Below are 22,211 nucleotides of genomic sequence, written 5' to 3' on the forward strand. Positions count from 1 at the left end.
GGACCCAAACCATGCACATGGTGGCTTAGTGGTTAGTACGTTTGCCTCCCACTACCAGGGTTGGGTTCGATTCCCACCTTGGCCGTGTGTGTGTGTGTGTGTGTGTGTGTGTGTGTGTGTGTGTGTGTGTGATTGTGCCCTGCGAATGATTGGCACCCTGTCCAGTATGTACCCCACCTTGTGCCCCATGTTCCCTGGGATAGGCTCCAGGTTCCCCGTGACCCTTTAGGATAAGCTGTACAGAAGATGGATGGATGGATGATTTTCCCCTTAATTTATACTGAGTACAAGCGCAGATGTGTTGGAATTCACTTCATGGGTGCTTATTTTTATTTGTGAAAATTTGTTCATTAAGGACGAATGGGAGGTGCATGGGCATGCACGTGAGCACGCGTGCATGCGCGCGCGTGTGGGTGGAGGAAAGAGAGATATTTGGGAGAGAGAGCGAGAGAGAGAGCGAGCGCGCGAGAGGGGGAGAGAGAGAGAGAGAGAGAGAGAGAGAGAGAGGGAGGTGGAGGAGGAGGAGGAGGACTTGTATCTGCGCGCGCTTCACAGGCTCGCACTCAAAGTTCAGTCGGCTAAGAGCGCGAGCCTGCACTCACACGCGCGCACGATGCCCAGATTTACCGGACCCCTATACGTCGTCTTGTTTATGTGGTCGTCATTTTGTATCAAAGGTAGGTCGTTTTTATATTCTTGAAGCACTCCAGCGTTGTTTTTTTTTTTTTTTTTGGAAACGCTTTTGAGAGTTTAAGTAGTATGCGTTGTTCCCATTGTGCCTACTATTTTAAACACACTATATAGTACGCTCATGTGCTGTAGCCATGGTGACCCGCGTGCACTGGAGTTGGGGGGCGTGCTCCGTTTTTCACTTATACGTGTGTTAGCATTTAGCTATCGCGACTTTTATTTTTATTTTCTTCTTCTTTTTCCAAAATATTGATTTTAAACGATAAATTACTCAATTTAACCTGCAAACGTGAGGTGTTTTGACTGATAAGTAACATCCCCGACAATAGTAAGTTTCAACATTTTTAACTTACATGTTTATTTACTAAAGTACACCGTTCTGAGGTAATGTTTATGATTACAATCAGTAAAACAGACCTCATATAACCTCTTTCAGAGACCAGTATTTCACTTTAAAATGTTTATGAACGTATTACATACATATCTCACTTGTTAATTTGAATTCCATGACTGTGTACTAATTTTATTTTTCCAATTATTATCAATTAAGTCATCAGGAGAGGTAGAAACACTAACCCTTAATACTCCTTAATAAGGGATGGAACATAATGGAGGGTGTGCTGCTGTGGGAAAATAATCAACTACGGGGTGGTGCGATTATCGCAAAGCCCTGCGATACCACAAGAATTCTCCAAAGACTGCAATTTTTAATGTGTTAATGAAAGAGACATACTTTTTTTTTTCCCCTTCCATTTTTTTTTTTACATAGGTATGTATAGTTGCTTTTTAATGTTGTGGAATGTTCTAGAAAGAAGTTAGTTCCTGTTATTGCTTATGCAGCTACAAACAGTCGTCCCTTCTATTTTTCTCTCTCTCTTTAGTAGTAAATAAGACCAAAAAAAAAAAAACCTCCCAAACAAAACGTAGCTTGTGACGTTACTGAGAAACTACAAAAGCGTAAAGTCCTGAAGACTTTCCCATGGCGGAAAAACGTACTCACGGCTACGGATCGTTGACGCTGGAGACTCCTTCCACAAATTCAGGGCCATAAATATTACAGAAAACGTCGTCATATCGACGACCGTGGTGTTTTTTCTTTGTTAAACATCGTGAAGTTCTTGAAATTGATCGCGTTGGAAATTTTGCGGTGGAATACGAGGGCTATTCCTTCCTGCTGTATTCTGTTTATCCCGTACGTAATAAACATCAGCTGTGTGTTCTTCAACGTGCCATTTGCCTTCCAGGACCAGTTGCTCTGAGCTGTGCTTTAAAATATTCACCGTGTCATTGTTTGCCGGTTCTGCTACGGTGAAAGAGTGTGCTGAAACCGTGTTAATTCTGCGTATGAGAGCGTGTGTATGTGTGTGTGCTGTTCTCGCAGACTGTGATCGTCGCTACTGAAGGTCCGTGAGTGAAGCTCTATTTATCAGTCCACACATCTACGGGTAAATGGAATGGCTATTCGTGAATACTAACACCGTCAGTACAAGGTCACCCTGTCTGAGCGTGCACAGCCAAAACCCCTGGCGTGGAATCAGCCACCCTCCTTGCTACCTCCCGCAACGCTGAATTAACACCTACAGCGTGGAGTCACCTCCTGCAGTGTTGAAACTCGTACAGGCTACACCCACAATGCAGACTTGAAATGAACACGGCTGTAGTGTTGAATGAACACTTGCAGTCTTGGGTTCAGGAAAGCAAGGAATAAAACTTTCCGGGATGTGGCTGTTGTAGGAAAATAATCAACAACCACGACAAGCATAGTCCCAAAGTGTTTGATTCCTCTTGTACCACAGCAATTCGAATGAATGAATGAATGAATTTGTCGCTATGTTCAATGTTGTCGAACGTTCATGAATCCGGCGTGCGACAGCCGACACCGGAGACTCCTTCCAAGAATAAACGTCCCCTCACAGAACGCTCCGACGTAACGACGCTTACGAGCTGTTACTATAGAAACGATAGCGTCTTGCTGTGCGTTCAAGTCCGACTGGGAAGTTCGTATTTACGAGTTGGGAAGCTGTAATTACGACGTCTGGTGCGTACGAGTCGCTTTGTTCGGACCAAGATGGAGGTGCGCCTTCGGTTAATTAACTACAAAAAAAAAAGATCGCGAGGGTTTTTAAAAATTTTTTTTATTTTATTTTAATTTTTTTATTTAAACGCTGCTTCTAGAGTTTTTGAATAAATTTATGAAGATATTTAAGTTATTTTACTGTCCTTTTTTCTTCTTCTTTGAATAATAATACTCTAAAAAGTTGGGACATGCCGAATTGGGCGATTTCCTAACGCTACTGTAATGTGATTGTTCTCGGAGCTTATTATTAAAGGGCAGCAGCACTATATGATGTAATGGCTTCCCCGCTGTAACACCTGACTCAGCTCATTAGTTATCAATCCAGTCCTGGTGCGTTAGAACAAGGACGAACATGGACGTGCTGTGTAACTGCTCAGTGGGATATGGGTTCCGGAGCTAGGACAGCTGTGATCAAAAAATAACTTCAAACAGGCAATCTGGGCTAAATAAATGATTTCGAATACTCACAATAATCACATTTCCCAACCTGTACATGTAAAACTAATCCAATCTGAATAGGGCTTAAGCCTAGATTTAACCTGGTTTCTTTACGAGGATCTCTGTGAAGCAAAAACACCACAGTCAACCTAATTTCACACGTAAATCAGTCCGTGTTAAGTGGTTAAAACCTACGTGTTGGTGAGGAAGAAAAACACACAAGTGGTGATGTACGAGTCCCGGCCCGATTCGGAAGAATCGAGGGTTTCCCCCCTGCTGATTCTCGGTTCCTCTAAAGGTTTCATCCTCCTCTGCGTTATCGGAGGGAGGTTTTTTTTTTCCTTTCCTCGTCACTGTCACTTCTCACTAGGGGTTAAGGCACTGATGTATGCAAAGCAGCTTTGAGACAATCTGTGATATTCTGTAGGTATGTAGATTCCCAAACATCCAAAGCTGAAGAAGCCTCACAAAGCAAGACGCCGTATTACTAAGCCGTACTTTTTCTAGAATTTCCTTAGTGCCTTCCTGCTGAGCCTTAACACTTCCAAGGACAGTTTAAAGACCTCACACGAGTCAATCTGCGGTTCAATCCGGGGGTGAGGGGGCGTCTACTTTGACGTTCACTGCACATGTGACGAGCAGATTAGATATTTAACAGCTAGATAAAGAAAAAAACATTTAACTCCTTATTGATTTTGCAAAAGAAATGTTTTTATTTGATGTGTATGTATGTTAAACACGCACCTTGATGTTGTAGCTAGATAATTGTTATGATTCCGGTCTCCTGTTGCACTACACACATCTGGTTGACGATACCCCCCCCCCCCCCCCACACACCATTATCTCCTAATTTGTTCATCTCCCAATTCTGAGCTCTCCCCATCGTACGTATCAGCCGTAGATTTCGAAGGCTACGCTGCATCGCAGGAGGAAGGTTGCTATCTGCCCTCTTCCACATACACGAGCTACAGATTACTGTGATTATGCTCACATAGCTACACGGATCGGTTTGGTAATGCACTCGGGGTACTGATCCGGGATAACCTTTTTGCCCACGTGACTGCACGGGAGACTGATCCTAGATCAGCACTTTGAGTTTAGATGATTCCAGGACACCAGACAGTCACGCATTTTAATCAGTTTTATGCGAATTCATGCCGTTGCGTGGTTTTTAATGTTCTGGAAAGGACACGTGCGTGTAATATGCATATATGTATTCTTCGTCTAATTTTCTTGATTATGCCAAAGAATTAGCCTGAAACTGCAGGAGGTGTACGTGTGTGGGTTTTTTTTTTTTTTAGCATTCCGGTTGCGTTCGTCTCGCACAAAAGCGTTGAAACGAGGAAGGCACAGTGCCATCTCGCACGTTGATTCTGCTACGTTGACAGTAAGCTCATTAGACCGTATTTAAAGCTTGACGCGGACCAGAACTTTTGGAACTTTTCAATCCAAAAGTTAAAATGCCACACAAGCCCGAATGACCCAAACGTACCCTATGAAGAAACCTGATTTATCCTGAAATGGTCCGCTATCTAGCGTGAACAGAGGCTCTTCATTCGGTCTCGCTATCTTTCTGTTTGACTTTTAGAAATGGCCTAAAACAAGGCAGCAGTTTTACACGTTCCAGCCCATGAAGGCTCTGAAAATAGATCCAATTCTCCTGAGGGTGCACAGACACACACACACACACACACACGCGCGCACACAATCCTTGGTGTTTTTAAAAAAAAATGAAAAATCATTTTATTGTGAGCTATAAACTGCAGAACAACAGGAGTCACTATTTATTTTCAATTTGAAAAGCTCTTGGGACAACAGAGGCAAAGAGTCTGTTTTATCTCTGGCTGTCAGATCCGAGCCAGACCTCAAAGCTTTTTGTTTGTTTTTTTCGTTTTTTCCACCCCATTCGGTATTTGAATCATCCTGGCTAGTGCTTGTAGATAAGTGGAAAGATATTGTACAATGTTGGGCCGAACGATTTGCCAATTTTAAGTAAAAAAAAAGCCTGTCAGTTTATCCTTAAAGTAGTTCCACTACTAATTTTAAACACGTTTGTGCCTCATTATTTCCCCTTGGTTGAATCTTTATTGGGATATTAAGAGCTGTTATTAGCTCAAGAAAAGTACGTTAGATGAGCTCTTGGAGGCCTGAGTAATCGAGTTAACGTAGCTTTAAAGCTGTGTATACAGTCCTCTATCCGAAACTATTGGAACGACAAGGCCAATTCATTTGTTTGTGCTATACCCCTGGGTTTGAGATCAAAAGATGGATATGAGACGAGAGTTTCAGCTTTTATTTCAGTGTTTCGGTCATCAGCTGTTGTTTTTCTCGGCCGACCCATTCGGTGTCTGTTGCGGAGTACACCAGTGGTTTCTTTCTTTTTCAAGATATGATTGTTGTATTGGCTATACCCAAATGTTTGTGCAATGCCTCTGATGGATTTTCCCTCTTTTCTCAGCTTCAAAATGGCTCGCTTTTCTCCCGTAGACAGCTCTCTGATCTTCGTGTCAGTTAATCCTTTTTAAAAACAAATGCAGTCTTCACAGTTGAAACCGAAGTTTAAAACCGAGAGTAGATGTTCAGAGCTATTTATTGTTTAAACAATCAGTCTAACAGGACGCACCTGGGTAACAAGAAACACCCTCCAGTCACGTGTTCCAATAGAAAAATTGGGTGGTCTGATACAAAAAAAACCCCCCACTCTTCTCATTTTCATCTTTTGATCTCAAACCCAAATGTCTACAGCAAAAACAAATGCATCGTCCTTACCGTTCCAATAGTTTCGGAGAAACTGGAACCAGGGCTGTTTTCTGAAACTTTGGTGGCCTAAAGCAAGATCCCAGACATTACTTCAAACGTCAAGCGTTTCCATTCCTTCGACTCTGACGTGAAGCACGAGTCAGGTGTGAACTAAAGCGATGACGATGCTTTCACTTCCAAAGTGCACTTGTAACTGATATATTATTGAAGGGACCAACTGATGCTCTTGAAATTCTTTGTGCTGTCATTAAAATGTTCGGAGCGAGCGGTGAAATGACGACGCCAAAGCCGAGAGAGTAAAACTGTCCATAACTCTCTCTCTCTCTCTCTCCCCTTTTGGCAGCATCCCCAGCCAATCGTAGGTGTGTATTGGGTCGCGTATGCCGAGGAGGACGGGATCGCGCTTTGTGTTACGCCGTCCCGTGACGCAGCAGTTCGACAAGACGCAGTTGGTTGGCTTCACGTGTCTCGGAGGAAGCGAGTCGGTAGCTGTAGCGTGATGGATGAGAACTGACTGGTGGGTGGGAACTGGCTGAGAGACCAGTGATAAATGAAACCAGTAACGGTTCTCGCTGTTTAGCTCTTCTGTTCAATAATAAATATTATTTACAGCAGAACAAGACTGACGTTGGCTCGTGTTTCAAAACGGCCGTTTAATATTAAACACTTCAGAAAGGGATATTTCAGTTCTCACTTGGCGGGAAGTAGGGCATAGTTATGATCCCTCCAGCTTAATCTCCTGTCGCGTCGAAGTTATGTGGAAGCTGCTTGGAAAAGTCGACTCTTTGACCTGAGTCATCTTATCTGAAATTTATTTTAGTGAGCACTGACTTTCCTTCAGTTCAGCTTTTCACTCCGGCGAACCCGATGCAATCGAGAGGTTGCGTTTCCTTTCTTTTCGCTGCTTTTAAGCCGGGATCGAGGCTTGATGTGCTAGCCATTCAGTGAGCGATAAGCTGGACTCGACTACAATCGTACATAAAGAGCGCTGACCCATTTATCGCACAGGGATTTCTCTCTCTCTCTCTCTCTCTCTCTCTCTCTCTCTCTCTCTCATAACGCTAAATACCTATTGTGCCTCAAAGCCGGATGATTTAACGTCCACATAAAAGGATATCTCGTCTCCAATCAGACTCCCATATAAAATGATTTGTGCCTCATCCTCCCCGGAGAGAGGGAAAGCAGGAAAAAAAAAATAACCCTGTCGTTTATTTCTCATCATAAGTCGTGCGCCAAGATTAGGGTTGATTTACGGCTTCGCAGCGTTCAGCGCCGAAAGTGGAAATAAGACCCCATAAAAGGAGGCCGGGAGTGTGAGGGTTTGCCGAGTGTTTCTCTTCTCGCGCACGTCCTTTCCTTCAGAAGACGATATCAAGACGCAGGAGAGATGAAGACCTGCGCGCCGTCCCAGTGCGTGTCTCTCATTTCTCGTTCCTCTCCAACACTTCCTTCATTTTTTTTTTTTCTTCACGAGGCCTCTCACACGTTCGCTACCTTTTCAAAAGCCTCACGCGCTCTCGCTCCGACATCGGCGTTTCCTCGTCTCCTCCCTCCCTCCCTCCCTCCATCTTTCAGTCCTTTCATCCGGGTCTCCATCTCTCAACACTTAAATAGTTTGCAGAAAAAGAGATCGGAGAAACTGTCTCTAGAATACAGGCCTTATTCTGGCGGGGGGGTGAGATGAGACGAGACGAGAGCTGGCAAGGAAAAAAGCGCGAGGCGTGAATAAGTGTTGAAATCCGAACAATGGCGCAGCGTTTGTTCGCCTGAGCCTGAAAGAGGTTTAACCTGGCCGCTGTATGGGACTGGCGGAAGAGCGGAGGAAAGTGAGATGCACTTTTTCGACCTGAAAGAAAGAGGATACAAAAGTAAAAGAGACCTAGATATATACAGTATGAGGTGTAAGAAGTGTAGCAGTAAGTAAGGCCCTCTTGCTTCATCAGTCCTTTTTGAAGTTTATAATGACCCACGTGATGGACGTGTCCTATTTTCCTACACTTATTATCTTGTCTGGAGTATAGAAAACACAGTCGAGAAGAATTTGTGGAAGAACAAGCAGGGGAGGCGATTTAAATCCACAAACAATTCATCATCATCGTCAGTTCCAACCCCGCCGCCTTTCTCAGCTCCAGCTCCGGTTATTCCAGCAGCCGTAAGCATTCACTGTCCAAGCACGTTCCTTTAATCATCTTATTACAGCCTCTCTAGAGAAATAAAAGATTTCACTCGATGTTTTATTCACCACACACTTTACCGAATGGCTTTCATCTTTGCAAAAAAAAAAAAAAAAACAACTCCAAACTGAAATGCATCCCCATTCCCTTGCGAGATATTTAATCGCTTATTAAACATTTTACTGATGGAACGTTCTAGTCAGCATATTGAGTCTTATCTAACTCGCGCGCGTTGGCTTTTCCCAAAATGGAGCTTGCGGTAAGACGTCGGAAATATTGGCGAAAGCAATCGTTTAATGATCGGCGTACGCGACGTACCAGTGTGGGAAAGTATACCCGGCTAGATGCTTTTGATGCATGAAATTAGGGTTGAATTGTGTAGTAACTGTGAAACCTAATAATATCACGGGTTTCAGCATACCAGCGGCTGCGCAGGTAAGAAATGATTTACTTATTAAAATGGACTTCTCACAGTTTATCAAAACAGTGTAGAAATAAAATGTCTGTCTTTTTTTTATTGTCTCCAATTTTGTGGCGTAACTGGTATCGCGTATAATTAATGGCATAACTCCTTTAGTTCCGTCGTAATTTTCTTATATTTTCACTCGTACCCTTTGTTGATGTGTCGATCATCATTTTTTTGCACCGAACATACCTTTTGGGATTATGGAATTATTATACGTTTTGGAATTGTTCTCATCGGACCATAACACATTCTGCCATGCGGCTTGGGGCGATTTAGTTGAGCTTGGTTGTTTTTTTTTTTGTGAGAAAGGGCTTCAATCTGGCCAGCCTACCCCAAAGCCCAGACATGTGAGGAACACGAGAGATAGTTGTCGCATGCAGAGAGTAATCGGTACTCGTCAGATATTCCTGAAGCTCCTTTAATGTTGCCGTAGGGCTCCTGGCAGCCTCCCAGGTACGTTTTTGTCTTGTCCTGTTGTAAATTTTGGAGGGCTGTCCTGTTCATGGTGATGTTACTGTGACGCGCCGTTTTCTCCGCTTGTTGATGGCGGATTTTACGGTGTTCCATGGTGCATCTGATGTTTTGGAAATTCTTTTCGACAAGCGAGATACCATGCATGCTTTTTGAGCTCTTTGTGGCCCAGAGTCGACGACAATGAATTTCTTCAGTTTGCTGTTTGTCAACGTTACCTTTTACGCCCAGCATGACCTCAGTCGTCAGCATACGGAGGCGTAATCATTAAGTGACGGCGGAAAAAAGTGTGCGGCCCGAGTCCTCTAAGGCAGGGGGGGCATTTTATATTAAATGTGAGGAAAAAGAGCAAACTTTTACAAAGTAGAACTTGTGTAGGACGGACACACGACAGTGATGCACGAACGTATATAATCAACAAAAATGCTACACGGTCTGCAAGGGGTTCTCGGTGTAGACGCGGCGATGAACAGTGGGAGCGCAAGCGAGATCTGTACCGTCACATTAAACTGGTACAAAGTAAACATAAATAATACGATATGCCTAAAGACAGTGAGGAACAGGAAGTGTAAGGCAGTGAACAGGAGATTTTATTATTAATTTACGACTAGTTTAATTATCAGTGCTTTTTAAAATGTATTTATTATTATTATTATTATTATTATTATTATTATTATTATTATTTTTTTTTTTTTTGTGCATCCATAAAAAATAATCCATGAATACTTTATATATAATATATAACTGGACAGACAGTTGTGTTAATGAAGTTTATATTTGTAACACTCAGTTTGTGGATTTTATTTTAATTTAACGGGAAAAAAAAATGGTACAGAAAGTTTGTCTCCCCAGGGACAAGGTCACGTAAAGGTCAAACGTCTGAACTAGTTTTTCTTTAATTTGGATGAGCGTGTGAACTTAAGCTCGTGATCTGGTACTACGGTCAAATCTGCTGTTAGACAGTTTATCAGTACAAATTATTATCTAAAAAAAAAAAAAAAAAAAGATCTTAAACAAGTTTTGTCTGACTTCCCACTGCTGTTTTATTTCTCACTTTCTTGTTTTCTCTCTCTTAAATAATAATAATAATAATAATTCCGAGCTTATAAAATACCATTTTTCTCATTAGCGTGGTTCACTGCAAGGTCCTTAAAGATGAGGTCTCTCTTTTCTTTTCCCCTTTGTGTCTCTTAATTAACTGAACATATAAAATATCGTGTTCCTAATTAATTAGTACGGTAAAGTGTTATTAAAGATAACGTCTCGCTCTTAAAAAATGTTGAACATTTGAAAAGCTCATTTTCTTAATGAGTATAATTAAACGAGGGGATTATAAGGCTCTAGAAGCTCATCCTTCTTCGATCTATTTTAAACTTTTTGGAATAGTCTTCCAAAAGCCTTTTTTAAAATGAATAATTCAGTGAACCCTTTTAACAGTGTGAACCCAAAGATTGGGCCAGACTCTGGCAAGTTTAAACCGGTTCTGGTCATCTGTTATTTGTAAATGTGTTTTAGTTTTTTTGTTTTTTTTTTGGGGGGGGGGTCAGTGTTATATATTTGCTCTTTTATCTGATGTTCTGATGATATTTGTCTTTAGAAGACACACGAAATGAAGTCTAGTTATCCAATTTGTCTCTCCTGTGTTCTTCATTTTAGGCTTCATTTAAAATCCAAGCCCCCCCATACAATCAAAACACGTTCTCGACCTCGTGCTCAAAATACCGATTCCCGACGACGTCCTCGCTGAACCGTCATCCGTCATGTTTGCTTTGTTTACTCGAAATTCTCTTCTGAACGTCATGATCGTTGGTCAGACGCGGCGTTTTACTCTGAGTCGGGGAGGGGCTCGTGGTGATTAAGAAAAAGAAATTGATCTGGTTCTCTCACATTTTCAATATAAATCTTGTAGCATCATCGAGGACAAAATATGAGCATTTTAAGGGGATGAAAACAAATGGTGACGTCCACTTCGTGTCTCTCTCTTTCCTTCGTGGACATCTTTTTCTTCCTTGGAACGGTTCACTAATGGGACTTTAAAAATATATCATCTCTTCTCCTCCTTTTTTTCTTTTTTAATACTAAAACCCTTTCAACCGTTCATGACTGGTTTAGTGAAGGGATCTTAAAGATAATGCTTTTCTCTCTCTATCGCTCTCTCTCTCTCTCTCTCTCTCTCTCTCTCTCTCTCTCTCTCTGTGTGTAGACACTATACAGGGCGAGCACCAGAGGAGGTTGTATAAGGAGCTGTTGGAAAGCTACAACCGGCTGGAGAGACCCGTGGCCAATGACTCCGCACCTCTGGTCGTGGAACTTGGACTCACACTGCTCCAGATTATAGATGTGGTGAGTAAAGGTTTGTAGAATCATTCCCAGGATCATAATAATCAAGAGATAATTGATGTTGCAAAAAAAAAAAAAAAGAAGAAAAAGCTCAACTTGAAATAAAAATGACCCGCGAGTGCTGTTCGGGATTAAGAGTAGGCTTCATTTGCTTACGCACCTCGTGTCTGGCCACACCAGCTTCTCCAAGTCCGTGCGACAGAGTGAAACCTACATTTCTGTATCAGAATGCAGTGCAGGTTATCACTCCCTACTGCATCTGAGCATATAAAATTCAATCACGCTCTGTGAGGGAGCATCTTTCGCGCACTCATTCTCCATCCAGAATCCACAAGGGTAGCTGTGTCTTATTCCGTCTCTCACTCGAACACTCAGAGACTCGCTGTCTATTCTCTCACGTTGACAATTTTTTTTTTTTTTTTTATTGGTTAGTGTAGTTAGATTACTTTTTGACACGTTTTACGGCGTCTTGTACGATCAGAAATGCATTTCTTCTAAAATCCCATTTCTAGGTCTAGGTCTGGGCAAAGACTGATCAACTATTGGTCAATCAGATCAGGCAGCAAATATAATTACATCGATTGAAATCCAGGACAAGACAAAGTGTAACTCCCTCTTGAAATACGCCCGTAATCTTTTCTCATTAGTTACGGTGACTGCGAGGGCAGGAACTTGCAGTCTACCGAAACTGGAGTAGTACAGCCCATTATGTTTTTGGCAGGAACTGCACCTCTAGCTCGCTAATTACGCCTCTGAAAATGTGAAACACAAGCAAATGGGTAAAATAATTGATGGCAAATTATGCCGTGCAACTACAGCTTGCGTTCAAACACAAAACGACAAGCGACAACAAAGACGCTAACCAGACCCGAATAACATTTTACGAGGGTTGGGTGTATACACGGTGCAAGCAGTGTTGAAACAGCGAGACGTCTAATAGTCACCGTGTTCTACAGAGACTTGCTTTATTAAGTTTTGTCCAGGACACAAGCACTGGACTTTTGTTTGCGAAATCTACAACACGCTCTGGAAATTTGAATACTTGCTCACATTTTGTACTCGGTGTAATATACCACGATAATCCAGAGCCACTGGTGTAAGCCTAATATACATGCATGTTGTTCAGTTTCCTATCAAAGAGATTCCCACTGGAAAACCACAGATATACAGTATTATCTCTTAAAGGGGAGAATATAATGACGTCTTTACTGGCCAGTGTATTTCTACGTAGGCATATTCTCATGCCCATTGTCACACATAAGAAGTATGGAGTCTTAACTCAGGGTCGGCATCCAGAGCTCTGGCGCAAGTCGGACTTGGGGGGCCTCGAGCTAGGGTCGTCAGACTTGTCCAGAACTGGTCATAAAAGGTCACAAGAAGTACCGTGTTCGGGTCCAGTAGTGCCTCTCCAGCTAAAAATGGGCCGTTTGTGTGAATCTTGTCCAGTCTTGGTCAAAAAACATCTTAAACAAGCTTAAAGGTTAAGTAACTTGCTCAAGGACACTGGTACCACTCCAGCTACCAGTGGGCCTATTACTGTTAACCTTACTGTGAATGTTACAATAATCTTAAGGGTTAAGTACCTCCCTCAGGGGCACTGGTACCCCACCAGCTATAAGCAATAAACCCATTTTATGTAACGCGGTCCTGGTCAGTCCTGGTCAGAAAATATCAAAGGAAACTTAGGGGATAAGTACCACAAATACCCATCCAGCTACCAATAGACCCATTTCAATCAACCTTGTCTAGTTCTGGTCACAAATCAGTACAACAAACTTAGCTGTTAAGTACCTTGCTAAAGTGCAGCGGTACCCCTCCAGCTATCAATAAACCCATTTCTGTGAGCCATATCCAGTCCTGCTGACAAAACACAACCTTGCGCAAGGGCTCTGGTACCCCTCTGGCTACCCGTTCGCCCATTTCTTGGAACCTTGTCCAGTCCGGGGATGACACCAAAAAAAAAAAGTGAAAAGTGTAGGTGTATTTGCCAAAACTCCCAAATAATTCTTCTTTGACTAGAACTCTACAGCTACAGCGAGAGTGCAGAATCCTAACCGGTATCCGTCGACGCGACCACCATTTGAAGCTGTTAGGATAACCATGGAGGATAACGTTTTCTAAGCAAAACTATACTGCACATGCAGCTTTCCTTTTCTGGCAGTGTTTACTATATGAACATTGGATAGAACATGTGCCTGGTGCGGTTCGAGATCTGCCTCGTCCTTCAGTTCATCTTCAGTGCTATAAATGCAGAACTACAACCCGGTTTTCTTGGTAAAGGGAAAAGGACCTCATCTTTCTATCTGACCGTTAAGGGTATTCTGAATCAACATCAATCCAAACATCTGCCAGTTGTTTTTTTTTTGTTGCATAAAATCAGTTCCAGCGAACAAAATGGTCCCATAAAACTGTCTTGTTTAATGGCACTCAAGATGGTGAGGGACTCTCCATTAATATGTAAGAGGTTTCTTGTCCAGTTGAATTTGGAGCCAAGGAGTAGTTTTGCCCTTGGTAAAGTTTCTAGACATTATTACATTCACCGATCTGATAACATCAACACTTCCAGGAACTTTTTTTTTCCTTGTTTTGTGAGCAAGCCATATACATTTTGGTCAGTGCGACACCCCCGATTTTTATTTCACTTATTTAACAAATCCTAGCTTTTCACTGAAAAACAACTGAGCCAATTGATGTGACTTAAAATATAGAAAATTGCCTACTGACATACTGAGTTTAAAATAAATAAATAAATAAATAAATAATAAAAAAATTCCAGCGCACTAATTAATTAATTGCAGCCAGAGGGGGGAAAAAAAGTTCTGTTCACTTTTTATTTATTTGTTTGTTTATTTATTTATTTATTACACAATTCTTGGAAAAAAAATTTCAGCTATTGATGAACACATTAAAAAAAAAAAAAAAAAAAACAACACCATCTGTGATCCGCATGGAACCATAAGGCAGACGTTTTAAAACGATGTAAGCCACAGGAGTTGATTATTTATATAAGTTTTAATGATACTTTTTAACACTAATGAAACAAACTCCCAAAAAGTTCACTTGAGTTAAACGGTAGCTACCATTAAGGGGTCGTGATACAGGGGAAGAACAAATCCCCATACTTGAAGACATCATTGCCTCATTTAATACAGAGAAAAATGAAGCGAAACTCAATGAACTACAGAGTCAAAATGGAGTTAGTGTTGTTCTACAATGTTAAAGTTTGTTGCAAGAAACATGTTTATGTTGTAATATAAATAAAAAAGTTCTGGTCTTCAGTCTGTCCTTTTGTGAGAGCTCTGTTTAGCAGCTCATTCGACGGGATTATACTAGTTTGTTCCATCACGGTCCCAACCGCAGCGGCTTAAGCACGGCTCCAGATGGCGCGGTGCCCATTGGATACGGCTGGCAGGCTGTGAAATCGAACGCATGACTAGCACTCAAATAGGAGCATGCCGGGTTGTCGGCTGCCGCATTATGCCACAGCGAATGAGGGAAGCCATAAACAAGATCAGGGAAACACAGAAGATGCAGCGAAGGAAAATGCAAGCAGCTGCAGGATTTGCGATGCTGCTGCTGTTCTTCCAGGCGTCTTGCGGCGAGTGTCGTCATTGGGTTTAAGTAGTCCATAATAGATGGTAGCAGAGGTTTTTGGGTGGCTAAGTGGTTAATTTGGACGTGTCTTTTCACACATTTCAATGGCAAGCTGGAAAACTCAATCTCTGACTCATGAACATTTGGACAGACTGTGACTCGGATTAATGCGTTCTCAGCACGACGTGATGTTGGGCGTCAGATTTCAAGGACGAGGGGAGAGAATCTGCTGTGGATTTCAAGGACAAGGCCATGTCCAAGGTTTATGAGTGCATAAATATGTTTGCGTAGGTGGCTAAAGGCGCTTTAATAGGGAAGGAGAGGATCGCACGTATCTCACACACATGTGCACACAAAAACCTGTCTAATAATAACCACCCAAAACCTAGCAAGTCCATTTTTGCCCCCTTTCCATCTTTGCTCTCTGCTCTATATCTGTTTCTCATTTGATTTTTCACTTTCTTTCATTCTTCTCTTGGGGTTTGTTCCTTACATCTATTTATTCTCTCTCTCTCTCCCCCCACTCATTCAGTCACTCTTTCCATTTAGATTACATTGAATGAAATTGGAGAACTTGACAGAGATATGGAGAGTGTGTGTATGTGTGTGTGTATGGATCAGACTAGTGGCTGTGTCTCACATTAATATTCTCACTCATAGTTCACGTCCCACCATTATTAAATTCATTCAGGAGTAGCGGCCTTCGTTTTTAATCGCATAACGAGTCGATCTGACGGCGAAAAAAAGGTGTATGCTAATGGATGAGCTCCATCTGCATGCATCTAACCCTGTTTTCCACTTCACCGATTCGGTTTGTTGACTTGAGGAGCGTAAATACACACAGCTGCTTATCTGACTGAAATATCAATATCTGTGAGGAAAAGGGGAATTGTGTATTATTCACAGGCACCTCGTCCTATACAAGTATCGCATTTCAATGTTCTGACGGAAGCAGTCTCTGACCCATGACTTGATCTAAGACCAAGCTAAATAAACTGAACTATGGCCATGCCAGCAACTGATCTCGGAGCAAGCCTTAACGAAGACTTGAGACTGATCACACGATGAACCGTGAACTGATCTCGGACCGAGTCGTGAAATCCTCAGGATGTGTCCCGAACTAATCTCAGGATAGCCACGATCTCGGGGATCTCACTGAGCCATGAACCGGACTCGGACCGAACTATGACATGATCTCGGACCGGGGCATGAACTGTTCTCTTGATGAGCCATGGACTGAACTTGGACCGAGCCATGGACTGATCTCAGACCAGGCATACAGGCATAATGTGTCTCAGGATGTGTCCTGAACTAATCTCAGGATAGCCACGATCTCGGGGATCTCAAACTGAGCCATGAACCAATCTCGGATACAGACAAACTGATTTCAGGGTGAGCCATGAACTGATCGCAGGCAAAGCAGTGAAGCGATTTCATGTGAACACTTCAATCCAGCTACGCTGGATGCCTTAAAACAGCTCATGAACCATTTGATTTTTTCACCTGCAGCAGGCTCGATCAGAAGTGTGCAGCCTACAGAGACGGCATTACGTGGAGCCAGATTAACATCACAAGAACGTTGGTATGCTTTTATAGCTCAAAGGACGAGGGCATGAAGTGTGCTGGTGGACCATACACCAATCGACTACCATTCCAGGAATGATCCGAGATCTGTGTCGATGATGATAACATTAGTCAGGAATTGCCCTGATGGACCTCCTCTGCCATATTTCATAGTCATTGTGTTTGTTTTTTTTTTTTTTTTGGTGACTTGACAAGGTCCCAGAGTAGTTTACTTCCTGGCTCGCTAGCATCAGGTCCACAAGATCTCAATGTACAGCCCTGGGCATGGGAAGTTGTACAGTTGCCCTTCACAAGACGTCAAACAAGACACTCTGGATGACTAGTGGAGGTACAAGCAAAGCTCCTTAAAGCTGTAATAGTGTAAGCAGATGGTTAAAGCTGTGTTCATTTTATGCTGGAGCACTAATGTTCTGTTCCGCTTCTGGTTATTGGCACACATAAGCAGCCGGCAGCATTAAGTGACTCAGCCTCGTCTGTCTCGCAGTGTGAGATCAAGAATCACAAGCGTGTATGCGTTCGTCCAAGCTGTAGTTGGATTTATGGGGATTTTATACATGAATTATTTAATATTATGTCGAGGGTTTTATTAATTGCCCGATTGAGCAGATTCCCACCAAAGGGTTTCATTAGGGTTGAAGTGTATCAGGCAGCAGACACGGTTGCAGCTGAGGTTTATTAAACACGGGCAGATAATGGAAAAACGTGACGCAAAGTCAGAATCGAAGACGTGCAGACGAGTCAGTCGGTCGAACAGCAAACCACACGGAGTAAGCAAAATCCAGAACTTGTAAATCGGTAAATCATGCAAGAATACACTAGGTGTTACTTCGCAACCCGCTGAACGGCCGGAGTCTGTTTATATAGGTGTGGCATAGGCGTGTATGATTTTAAAAGTCTGGTAACCGAGACCGTGTGTGAGGAAGTGAGGATGAATGATGGGAATCGTAGTCCGAGGCGGCCATGTTCGTCGGCTGCAAGGTGTTCTGGGAACTCAGGAGGTTGTTGTCGCGTGAATGGAGCAGGCAGAAATCGCTGCAGTTATTTTAATGTCGCTGTAGGTCTCTCGGCGGCCTCCCTGACCAGTTTCCTCCTGGTCTTCTCATCAAATTTAGAGGGACGTCCTGTTCTTAGCAGTGTCACCGTCGTGCCACGTTTTCTCCACTTGTTGATTCTTTACCGTGTTCCGTGGTATATCCAACGCCTTGGGAATGTCATCGTAACCCTCTCCTGATATTTCTCAACAATGAGATCCCGTTCCTGCTGCGTAAGCTCTTTGGCTGTTCCAGTTGGATGTCACCAAGATGATGTCAGGATAATCCTATAGGACCAGCTGGACTTTATTTGGGGGATAATCAGTCACTTTAATTGATGGCAGGTGTACGCTAATTAGTATTTAACGCGAGTTTGAATATGATTGGTTGATTCTGAACACTGCCACATTGCCAGTTATAGAAGGCTGTTTTCATACTGTTTTCTCAGAAGGATGTCTGAATTTTACGAACGTTTTTTCACGAGTTCTTTCTGTAAACATCTTCGAGTGACTGAGAATACAATAAAGGACCAGTGGGTATTCTTTATATCAAAGGTCAAAGAGACGAAATGAGAAGAACTAATAGAACATTTGTGTGATGGTGGTGATGATGGGTCGTGGGGTTATAAGGCAGTATGAAAGAGCAGGCCATTAGCACAGCATGGGAGAGACTGAATAGGAGCGTACGAGTGTGAATGTGATTGTATGGGTTGTGCGGTGATGAGCTACTGACCTTTGTTCGATGTTGCACAGCATGCACGAGGGTAAGTGTGTGTGTGTGTGTGTGTGTGTGTGTGTGTAGTCATGAGGATGGGGATCTGTATTCTTTGGTAGGTGTGTGTGTGTTTCTACAGGGATGGTACATCTAGTGTTATTCAGTAAAAATGGTAATTTCATTGAATGTTAGTGTCCAGCTGCTCACATTTTTTAAAAAAAATCATGTTTATACAGCGACCTCCACTAATATTGGCACCCTTGGTAAATATGAGCAATGAAGGCTGTGGAAAAATTCTTTATTGTTTAACCTTTTGCTCTTTAGTTCAAATAATTCACAAAAATCCTCTGCAGTCCTGGATATCGAACAATTACAAACAAAACTCAGGCGCAACAATTATTGGCACCCCTACGAATTCATATGAGAAATATATTTGAAGTATATTCCCATTTTTATTTTTTAGTGCACTAGGAACAGGGAATTGTTCAACCATGACTTCCTGTTTCACAGGTGTATAAATATGAGGCAACATATAGGCTAAATTCAATTAGTCATTCATAACAATGGGTAAGAGTGAGGAATATAGCTGTGATGTGCAGCAAAAGGTTGTTGAGCTTCACACAATGGGAAGTGTTTATAAGGAAAGAGCACAAGCATTGAAAATGTCGATTTCCACCATCAGGGCAATAATTAAGAAGTTCCAGTCCACTGGAGATGTTATGATTAAACCTGGAATTGGACGCGTGTCTATCGTCTCAACGCACTGTGAAGAGGGTGGTTCAGGTGGTCAAAAAAATCTCCAAGGATCACAGCTGGAGAATTGCAGAAGTCTCCAAAACTACAATCTGAAGTCACCTACGTCAGGGTTTCAAGAACGAAGCCTCTACTCTTCTCCAAAAACAAACCCGAGCGTCTTCAGTGTGCCGACACTACTGGAACTTCAAATGGGATCGGGGTCTATGGTCAGATGAAACCAAAATACAGCTTTTTGGTAATAAACACAGAGGTGGTTTTGGCGCACACAGAGAGGTAGCCGTATGGAAAAGTCCCTCATGGCCACGGTTAAATATGGAGGTGGATCTTTAAAGTTTTGGGCTGTTTTTCTGCCAGAGGACCTGGACATTTTGTTAGGATACATGGCATCATGGTCTATATCAAATGAAAACCTGACTGCCTCTGACAGAAAGCTTCAAATGGGCCGTGGTTGGATCTTCCAGCAGGACAATGATCCAAAACATCATCAAAATCAACACAGAAATGGTTTACTGACCACAAAATCAAGGTCCTGCCCTGACCATCCCAGTCCCCTGACCTGAACCCCATAGAACACCTGTGGGGTGAACTGAAGAGGAGAGTCCCCCAGCGTGGACCTCGAAATGTGAAGGATCTGGAGAGGTTCTGTCTGGAGGAACGGTCTCAGATCCCTCGCCATGTATTCTCCAACCTCATCAGGCGTTATAGGAGAAGACTCAGAGCTGTTATCTTGGTAAAGAGACGTAGCACAAAGTATTGACTAAAAGGGTGCCAATAATTGTTGCACACCTATATTTAACAGGCCATTCACACTCATGCTCAGCTCTCTGATTGTGCTCTTCCTCACAAGGCTGCTTAATATAATAGTAATAAACAAACAATATCAAGCATTACAGGCCCCTCAGGCGTCATTTCCTTTTTTAGCCAAATAACCACTGTTGCTGTGACAACACGATTAACACGCAAATCACTAGAGATTAGTGCTTTAGTGATAAAATATGCCTGGCAGAGCATCAGAAACCCCTGAAGGACGGCTTCAGGTGTCCCATCGCCATTCGAGAGCAGGAATTGCTTCAGAAATCGAACGCCAAATGTGTCCAGTGCCGTCGCTGCCAAGTGATAACACGTTTTAACACCCAGACACAGCGAGGTCAGATTCCCCTTCAGAATGCTGAATCACTCTTCTCCAAGCTCGTTTAAAGCTGTACAAACATCTTTTTGCTTCACTGGAACCAGGCAGAAACAGCAAGCAGCATGCGTGTCACACAGAAAGAGTCACTAAAAAAAAACTAACTACGCAATAAGTGAAAGCATCTAACAATGTGCTGTTTAATTAGATAAGTGGTGAGCTGCTTGCAAGATGCATACCGTCAGTGTACTGAATCAACATGTTCACCGTTTTGTGTACGAGCACATTTATTTATCTATCTATCTATCTATCTATCTATCTATCTATTTATTTATGATCAGAGTATGTTAATTTTCCTGATTCTGGCTGTCCTTATGTGTGTGTCCCCAGCAGCTTGTGAAAACTTTTTTTAAAATATTTTATTGAGAAGATTGCTGCTAGTAGATGACTTCATCCAGATTCCTGCTTATCACCCAGCTGTTCCATCTACATGTCTTTAATCAGTTTGAGCCCGTCGCTCACGTGTCCCAGTATTCTGGCTATCATAGATCAACTTTTAATGATCTCTTCTGGCTATCATAGATCAACTTTTAATGATCTCTTATTAACTGTTGGTTCTGCGGTTTCTGCAGTCCTTGTATTGTTAGATCTTCATGCAGCATTTGACACCGTAGCTCAGGGTATCTTTGAGCATTGTGTTGGTATCGAAAGTCGAGGAGGAGCTCTTCAGTGGTTTAAGTCCTATCTGTCAAGTAGATGTTTTGCAGTCAATCTTGTTGTTGTTGTTGTTGTTGTTGTTGAAATTTTCTGGTCCTCGGCTCCTCTTGCTAGCGTGGTTCCTCAAGGGTTCATTCCTGCATCGCGTGTTTATTATACCGAAGCCAAACACGAAGTTAACAAGCCTAATAAAAAAAGATTTATACCGCAGTAAGTTCCGCCATCTCGGAAGCGTAGAGATTACACGACGATGAAACGTCAGGGTTTTCACCAAACGCTCCGTTTTCCCAAGGCAAGTCCTTTAAAATATGACCTTGTGGATGTGCAGCTCTACAGAATACACTGCGAAAGCTCGGACCTGTTTGTGCGAGATTTTGTTGCGTTATATTTAACATTTAATGCAACACATTTTAAAAGCATTAACCGTTTTACTGGAGCTTCATTCTGTACAGAAATCATCATGAGTCTGCTGAGGTTTTTTTAACCCCCCCCCCCCCCCCCCCCCCGCTGTGTGAAAGGCGTCAGAAGCGTAAATGTTGATATGAAGTCACGGTGTGATTATATGGAGAAGTACTCTTTAGTGTATTCGCCATTACAGCACCGTTACGCTTCTGAGAGGTTCGATTGCTTCAAATTATAAAACTGTTATAACCACTCACTCAAAGGCTTATCTCAAAAGCTCCAAATGCCCCCGAGTACCTGTATGTGTGAGCGAGAGAGAGAGAGAGAGAGAGAGAGAATGGAAATGTATTCACTGAGAGAATACACAGTATTTAACGGTGAAGTGAAATAGCTTTTTATTTATTTACTTTTCTTTAGGATGAGAAGAACCAAGTGCTCATCACCAACGCTTGGCTACAGATGGTAAGTTCTTCTCTGTACTAATGCTGTTCAGAATTATTGGCACCCTTTATAAAAATGATTATATCGCGTAAACACAATGATTTAAATATTCCATTTACATAATAGGAACAACCTTTTGAAGATCGTTCGCAGCAACTAGGTTTCATTTATTTTTTTTATAAATAGCAAGTCAATTAAATTCAACTTTGTCATTGTACATACCGTATACAAGAGTGCAAATAAGTTATAACAGACTGTAAACATATAATGTGTTATATGCAAAATGACATTTTCTCATGAATTGCATAATGATGACGATTCGCATAAATAAATGCAGTTATCGTGGGATGGCGAGCTGCGTAGAATTTCCATCACGAGAGAGGTTTCGGCTTTATGCAGATTGCAGGTGGTAGTAGTGTCGCGATGACGA

General features: G+C 42.3%; 1 protein-coding gene across 1 annotated transcript in view; it reads left to right on the top strand.

Annotated features, from left to right (window-relative positions):
• Positions 1–500: 500 nt before the first annotated feature.
• chrna8 (cholinergic receptor, nicotinic, alpha 8) overlaps positions 501–22,211 on the top strand; it is a 38,525-nt gene continuing 16,814 nt past the window's right edge. Inside the window, exons 1-3 of the mRNA XM_017461776.3 lie at positions 501–677; positions 11,280–11,419; positions 21,758–21,802. Coding sequence (XP_017317265.1) covers positions 614–677; positions 11,280–11,419; positions 21,758–21,802 — 249 coding nt within the window. The 5' untranslated portion in view covers positions 501–613. The remainder of the gene's footprint in view (positions 678–11,279; positions 11,420–21,757; positions 21,803–22,211) is intronic.

The sequence above is a fragment of the Ictalurus punctatus genome, chromosome 29 (assembly GCF_001660625.3).
Source record: "Ictalurus punctatus breed USDA103 chromosome 29, Coco_2.0, whole genome shotgun sequence".
Taxonomy (NCBI): domain Eukaryota; kingdom Metazoa; phylum Chordata; class Actinopteri; order Siluriformes; family Ictaluridae; genus Ictalurus; species Ictalurus punctatus.